The 8,297-nt window shown below is 39.2% G+C and overlaps 1 protein-coding gene across 1 annotated transcript in view; it reads right to left on the reverse strand.

Annotated features, from left to right (window-relative positions):
• Positions 1–8,297, reverse strand: part of GDE1 (glycerophosphodiester phosphodiesterase 1) — an 80,866-nt gene that overhangs the window by 14,341 nt on the left and 58,228 nt on the right. Inside the window, exons 2-3 of the mRNA XM_007954725.2 lie at positions 7,142–7,317; positions 3,757–3,862 (exon numbers count right to left, since the gene is read on the reverse strand). Of these exons, the coding sequence (XP_007952916.1) occupies positions 3,757–3,862; positions 7,142–7,317 (282 nt within the window). The remainder of the gene's footprint in view (positions 1–3,756; positions 3,863–7,141; positions 7,318–8,297) is intronic.

Here is an 8,297-nt window from a genome sequence, read left to right on the forward strand (position 1 = left end):
AACTGTGGTCAATGACATGAGACAAAGTATATGTGAACTGCTGTATGGAAAGTGAATTTGCTCTGTAAATCTTCAACCAAATCACAATAAAAAATAAATAAATAAAATGTGTTCCTCTGACCCCATTCTAGACACTTTCAGAATCTCTTTTCTAGGTGATCTGGCTAGGAATTTGTATTTTTAACAGGTACACCAAGTGACTGTTATATAAACCAAATGGAAAACCTGGACAATAAACAACTATAAGCTAACCAGCACAGTAAATTAACCAGAGCACCATTCCCTCCTTTCTTCAAAAAACAGGAAGTTACTGTATGAAATTAAGAGTACATCTTTAGGCTTACATTTTTAAATTTTAAGGGCAATTGGCTTAAATTATAAGCTAGGATTAATTCTTTTTTAATTACATTATCAGAATTTTCAACCAGTAGATGGTCATTATTGGTTATAACTATTACTGGAAAAAAAAAAATACCTCTTTGTCCAAATGGCAAAAGAAGTATTTATAGTTGAAAAGCTGGTTATAAGAGAGTAAGTTCAATGTGATGAACAATGCTCTCTAAACACCTTATTTTCCCACTCACTTCCATGGCATGTTTTTGAGAAGTACATGCTCTAAAATTTAAGCAAACTTTCATTCCAGAATTGCAAAAGGATATGGGAGCAGCATCCTCACCAGACCTCCTCTAATCTCACAAGAGGGAGAAAGAATCATCATCAGAAGCCCAAAGCTTATTTCTATGAGGCCAGACGTGCCACCACCCTCCAGCCTTCTTACTGATTCTGATACCAACTGAACCCAACACTCACTGCTTCTCTGCTAGGTTCAATAATTTGTTGTAATGGCCACAGAGAACTCACACACAATACTCACAATTATGGGGTTTATTAGGGAAGTAACAGGTTACAATTCAGGTTCAGGAATGCTCAGGATACAATTAGTTGATCAGGACAGCTTTCCCTTGGCCATGTTGACCTCAGGCATGCCTCTCTTTGGTCCTGGAACTCTCCACCTGGTCTCTGCTCTGCTTGGGCAAGTGTTACAAAGATCTTTTAGCTCTGCTGATAGGGGTACCTACGTGTACCCCACTCCATGTCAGCAAGCCTCCAGCCCAAAGGCACTCAGCTTTCTGACTCTGTGGGCAGGAAAGCCTACAGCTGTGTGGTACCTCTTGGTCCTGCTGCCGTCTTATCTCTGCCAACTCTCTGCCAGTCTCTCTGCCAAGTAGGTCCAGCTCAGGGATCCCAGGTCCACTGATGTTCTCTACTTCACCTCTGGCTCTTCTCTCCTGATGGCAGTGAGATCCCCCCTTCTGCCTCTGGAAGGGTTCTTTTTTTTTTATTTTAAAAGCTTGTTTTATATTCAACGTTACGTGTACATTTAGTTTCACTCCCCTTTCACCATGTCTAACCCCAACCCAGTCTCCTCCCCTCTCCACCCCGCAACACTCCCCTTGTGGCCCCTATACTCATGCACTCTCATTTGCTCTGCACTTCCTCAATTTGAATGTTGGTCCTCTGGTCCCCTGTGGTCTATTGCGCTAAGGGATGTATTACCATAGAGTATGTAGGTACATCATCTTGGGTTGAGTAGTCTGCATGTACATCTTGTTAACTATTGGGCTGAGAGCCAACCCTTGGGGGTGCGTTTTATTCCAGGAGCAGAATGTATTCCAGGGCCATAGTATTGGGGGTCTCATCAGATTTCATCTGACCAGTAATTCTGGTCATTATTGAGCTTTTGGATTTTGTTCCACGTTTTTCCTCCCACACTATCCAGGATCTCCAGATTTGATCCTTTCCTGAGTGGTTGGCATTGGTAGCCAGGCACCTCTAGTTCTTCTGGTCTTGAGGGCCATTGTGTCCTAGGGCTGATTGCTTCCAAATGCCCTTGTTTTTTTGCATTCTTCTTTGCTTCTGATGCTAGGAGATCATTAGCTGCATCATAGATAGCCACTTGAAAGCTTTTAAGACCCCAGTCTTACTCACCAATGTAGGATGCAGGATAAGGCTTTTATGTATTTTGTTGTGCCAACTGAGTCTGGTGCCCCCCAATACTATGATCCTGAGATGGCATTTCTACTGGATCTCTCTCCCATAGTGTCTGGTTGTCTGTAAGGGATTACTCTGTGTCTGTCTTCTATTGTTTCTGTAAGGATTGCAGGTTTTTTGTATTACTGGTATCTGTGCAAGATTAGCCTCAGCTGAATCTATCTTTGTTCTAGAGTATACTTGTGGTCACTGACCCCCGTCTCATCATCTCAGGTGTTTACGTGTTTATCTGTAACCTGGTGTTTGGTGTTAATGGCAATGTAGTATTGTGGACACATTGGTTGGTATTAGCATCAGTCGTCTATCTCTTATGTGCACAATTTGGTGTCCTCCCATTTCCTAATGTTATCATGGTGGTCACAGATCCTTTCTGTATACCCTTCCCCCTACCCACATCAGTGGGTGGGCCCCAACTAGTCTGAAATTAATCTCTCTCCTTCCCTCCCCATCCCAGTAACCTACAAAGTGAGTTCCCTTTCCCAAGCAAACTGGAAGGATTCATTTTAAGCCTAACAGAATGACAAAACTGACCAATCCCCACATTAGGACTCCAGACACCTTATTTGTACAGTTCCATCCCCACAAGAGTGCCATGTACCTTATTTACATTACTAGCAACCTAGCCAATCACCTTGGCGGTCCACAAGCACCATACATTTGCATAGTTCCACTCAGTAATCTGGTGCGAGTCACGAAGACCATAGCTAGAAGAGCCATATCAAGTAATTCACTAAACCATAGGAATGTTATACATATTTAAACGAAATACAGTAGTTTTCTGATAAAAGTATAACTATACAAATCCCAGAATAACAAAACTGTATCAGAAATCATATAAAAGGAAGTAAATCTATATAAACGATATTCTACTAGCTTTCAGAAGATTTAAATAAGGTAGTTTTCTTTCAACGTAGTCCATAACTGTTCATCTAAGACACTTAACAGGCAGATGCAATTGGTCCTGTGTTCAACTTGTGAATTCCTTTTGATGAGATTGAACAGTCTGTTCCAGAGGTCCCTCTTTACTATTTAACATCTTTTGTAAATGCTTTAAGGAGCCCTGGTGGTACAGTGGTTAAGCATTTGGTTGTTAACCAAAATGTTGGCAGTCTGAAACCACAGCTGCTCCATGGAAGAAGTATGTGGCAGTATGCTTCCATAAAGATTACAGCCTTGGACACTCTATGTTGTTGTTGTTATGTGTCATCGAGTCGGACCTGACTCATAGCGACCCCTCCTTGGGTTGCCCAGGCAGTATCACTATGGAAGTAGATTGCTCAACCTTCCTTCTGAGGAGTGGCTGGTGGGTTTGAACCACCAGCCTTCCGGTTAGCAGTCAAGTGCCTTAGGCACTATGCTACCACTATAGGGTATTTATTTTTTGTCCTATAGGGTCACTATGAGTTGGAATCAACTTGAAAGCAATGGGTTTGGTTTGGGGGTAAATTCTTTATGCAACTAAAATAAACCCCTTTGTACTGGTTGCAGAAAACAGGATTAAAAATAAAAGGTGCAATTCCATAATTCACTGTTTCCTTAAGGATGTAGATTTTTGCATTGTATACTTCCATTAAGCAAACATAATTTGTAAAAATAACTTAAGAAAAAAGAATAAATAATAAAATACATGGTTAATCTTAGAAATGACTAGCAACTAAATAAGATGTCTTTTTAAAAAAGTGAAGTCCATGGTATAAACTGTACCATATTTGCATGGCCTTTGACATCAAAGTAGATTGTGAGGTTATAGTTTAGGCACTCTGCAACAGCTTCCCTCAGGGTGGGGATCTTTTCATCAGGAAAATCATTCCTATAAGAGAGGGAAACGGAAGTAGTAGGTTGTTGGAAAAAGAGAAAAGTTTAGTGGAACAGACATTTTGCAAATGTCTCCCAACCAAAAGGAAAGAATACTTTCTCCAAATTCCTTTCTTCAACCATACCAAAGTCCAAGGATAATTACTACTGTATTTGAACAAAATTACCAACGAAAATTTGACCAACAAACAGCAACAACAACAAAAAACATTTAATGTTTAGGAATTCACTCAATTTCCACTAAATTAATAACATAATTACTAACTCTGTCTGACCATGGGCAGAATATGTCATATTTGGAGACCTCAGAGATTTCATTTTAACGTTGTCATTGCCCTATGCAGGACAAATTCCTGGGAATACTCAAATCTGTCAATTTTATTGTTGTCCATTTATTTTAAGTGTAACTGTTAAAATAAATTTCTAATATACAATTTGAGTAAAGAAAATGAAGGGTAAGTGCCAGATACATAAGAAAGCTGCTTTTTCTTACACAGTCAAATTTAATTATACATGATTTAACTTAAGCTAATTCAACTACGATTTGATGGCACATAACAACAACAATAGTTCAACTACATTATTTCAACTGTAAGATCTTGTTTATTTTAAAAAAGATGATAAAGATCGTTTAAATGGCAATTCTGCCAGCCATTCTGGTTAATGCCTGTCCCTGGGGAGTGAGAGAAGGGAGAGCTGGATCTGCTGATCCACCGGCTGGTTTTAGTTACCATGCTCCATCTTGGTGAGCTGTCTCACCACACTGAAAATAATTATAGAAAAAATACCTATTTTTCCTACAATATGGTCCCTAAACACAAGCAATTATTTCATCTGATATTCAAAGAAAATGCAAGCTTTTCCACTTTTGGAGCAAAGGCTGTTAAGTTATTAAGATGGTATATTGACTCTGAAATGGTGCCTTCTTAAAAGACTTTTAAAGATGATGTTGATCCTAACCATCTTTTGCTTTGTGCTGACTTTAGACTTGACATCTTAATAACTATATTTAAAAAAAAAAAAAAAATCACTGCCGTCAATTTAGCTATAGGTCACTGTATATTAAAACCAGCCTTTCCCTTATATACTATAGAACAATGAAATACCTGATGACAATAAAGACCAATTCCAGCAACCTAGACTGAGAAATGCTAAGTGCTATTAATATTATTTCCAGCCTACAGTATGGTTTTCCTCAGCTGGCTTTAATTTTTTTTAAGATTGTAGGCAAACAGGGATGATGATTATCTTTTAAGGAGGACTATACTTAATTGCTGGAGTGAATATACTCAGGAGTACTGATCATTGTCCAGAGAACTGATATAACATAAATAACAGTGAGCACCAGGAGCCCTGGTGGTGCAATGGTTAAGTGCTGGCCACCAACTCCAAGATCAGTGGTTTGAACCCACCAGACACGCCATAGGAGAAAAGACCTGGAGATCTGCTTCTGAAAAGATTACAGCCTAGAAAACCCTATAAGGCAGATCTACTTTGTTATATAGGGTCATTATGAGTCGGAATTGATGTGACGGCACGCAACACTGCGCATTTTACAGTGTTACTAAAAAGACAAGAGAAGAGGAGTTAAATAACTACATCCTAAAGTATATTACCTAGTATATCAATTCCAAGGAGTGGTGCAGTGGTTAAAGTGCCCAGCCACTAACTGAAAGGCCAGCAGTTAAAACCCACCAGTCACTGGGACAAAGATGTGGCAGTCTGCTGCCATAATTACAGCATTGGAAACTCTATGGGGCAGTTCTACTCTGTCCTATAGGGTTGCTATGAGTCAGAATCAACTTGATGGCTTTGGATTTAGTTTGGATCATACCAATTTCAAGGATTTTTCTAAGTGTGACATAGTAGAGAAGGTGTGGGTTCTATGGTCACATCATGTAAGTATGAGAAACACTAAATTACAGTGAAGGTAGAAATTTATTGATGTGTCTATCTTCAGAAGGGACATTCGGAGTAGTATTCTCCAAACTTAATTAATCATAGAACCCTTTTCTTATGGAACATCTTATAGGACTAGCTCTGCTGTACATACTTTGGAAACTACTGGTTTAAATGATACTGAGAGGATTAAACTAGACATCTGAAACAACTTTCATTCTTACAGTTTTGAGAGACAGTGAGTGCAAGCGATATGGTGGAAGTTTCTTTGAACTAGAAAGTAGGATATCTAGATTCTAGTGTTTGCTTCTCTAACTTTGAGTAAGTCGTTTAGCGTTTCAGGAATTATCTTTAAAAGCAGGATCAGTCTAGATCTGCACTGTCCAATATGGCAGCCATATATGGCTATATAAATTACAATTATGTAAAATTTAAAATTCAGTTCCTCTGATAAGGGTGACAGTCGAACAACATGAAGATAATAATTAATGTCTCTAAATTGTACATAGGAAGATGGTTGAAATGGCAAGTGTTTTGTTACATTTATATTTACCACAATTTTTAAAATTAGAAAAAATCTAGCTCTTCAGTTGCACTAGCTACATTTCAAGTGCTCAATAGCCATATGTGGCTACCATATTGGATGGTGCAGATATAGAACATTTTCATCATTGCAAAATGTTCTGTTCTAGATGATTCTAGGTTACTTTCTGCTCTTAGAATTCTATGATTCCACGTAAGTTTGTTTTAAGTATCTGAAGAGTACAAAGGCTAGATTAAAAGGTGGTGATATTACTAGAAGATTTGAAAAAACATGTAATTTGTTTTTTGGTGTGCCTGAAGGCAAGAAGATTGACAAATAAACCTCTGGAATTGCTTTCAGTCTCATGATTCTGTAATTTATATGACCACATAAAGTTAATTGTCATATTAATGACTAGGTTGACTAGTATGTTGAGAATAAAATTCCACGATCACATTTGCTAACAGCAGGAAGACTAAAAACCTATGCACACCATATTTCTGTTGTTTCTGGCACCTGCTAACTGGGAAACCTGTACATAGTTCAAAACGAAGCAAAAAAACTTTCCTGGGGCAGAAGGTGTAATTAGAAGGTGCCAGTATTCACGTGCAGGAGCTCTGGTGGGGTGGTGGTTAAGACATTTGCCTGCTAACCCAAAGGTCAATGGTTTGAACCCACCAGCTGCTCCATGGAAGAGACATAGGGCAGTTTGCTTCCATAAAGATTTACAGCTTTGGAAACCCAATGGGAGTTGCCATGAGTCAGAGTGACTGGATGGCAGAGTGTTTAGTTTGGTGAGTGTTCATTTGTGATCTACAAGCAAAAGTGAGATATGTTTAAGTAACCACTTACCTCAGCCGGTGATTAGCTGCAGCATTAAGTTTTCTAATTTGTTCAAATGTCAAATCACACAATTGGCCAGTCCCATCTGTTGTCCTGTCTACTGTGCTATCATGCATTAAGACAGGAATCCCATCAGAAGTAAATTCAAGGTCCAACTCCACACCTGTTGCTCCATTCTTAGCTGCCTTAACAAAAACATGAACAATATTAATGTTAAATGGCCATATGACAATGATGTCATTTTGCAATCTAGACATCAAGACAACAAACAGGGTGGCTGTTATTGATTCCTTTCATTTTCCATAACAAACAGCAACCCTAATCTGCTCTTATTTTTCATAAGTGCTACCTTATGAAATTGCTACTTCTAAACTTACAGATTCCTTACAAATGTCCATTCTCCCACTCTTACCTTTCTCACAGTGGCAAATAAAGAGACTTCTGGAACTTCTGTTTTCTCTGGTTGCCTTATCTATACTTGATTACTAATGGCTTACAAATATTTAGGCAAATTCTCATTTACCTAAACTCTCTATTTAGTACAGTAGTTTAGATGAGTCCCAAGTTGGCTGATTAGTCAGTCAGATATAGGCATGTTGTTGTTGTTCGGTGCTGTCGAGTCGTCTCCGACTCATAGCGACCTTATGTACGATAGAACGAAACACTGCCTGGTCCTGGCTAGCCAGCCTCACAACCGCTGCTATACCTGAGCCCATTGTTGCAGCCACTGTGTTAATTCATCTTTTGAGGGCTTTCCCCATTTTCATTGACCCTCCAGATACCAAGCATGATATCCTTCTCCGGAGAATGGTCCCTTCTGACAACATGACCAAAGTAGGTGAGATGAAGTCTGGCTGTTCTCACTTCCAAGAAGCATTCTGGCCGTACTTCTTCCAAGACAGATTTGTTAGTCCTTTTAGCAGTCCATGGTACTTTCAGTATTCTTCGCCAACACCACAACTCAAAAGCAACGACTCTTCTTTGGTCTTCCTTACTCATATGAGGCGACTGAAAATATCATGGCTTGGGTTAGGCACACCTTAGGCTTAAAGGAGACATCTTTGCTCTTCATCACTTGAAAGAGGTCTTTAGCAGCTGATTTGCCCAATGCAATACACCTTTTGATGTCCTGACTGTTGCTTCCATTGGTGTTGATTGTGGAATC

The sequence above is a fragment of the Orycteropus afer genome, unplaced genomic scaffold (genome assembly GCF_000298275.1).
Source record: "Orycteropus afer afer isolate SDZICR_OR568_19922 unplaced genomic scaffold, OryAfe1.0 scaffold00470, whole genome shotgun sequence".
In the NCBI taxonomy this organism is placed as follows: Eukaryota; Metazoa; Chordata; class Mammalia; order Tubulidentata; family Orycteropodidae; genus Orycteropus; species Orycteropus afer.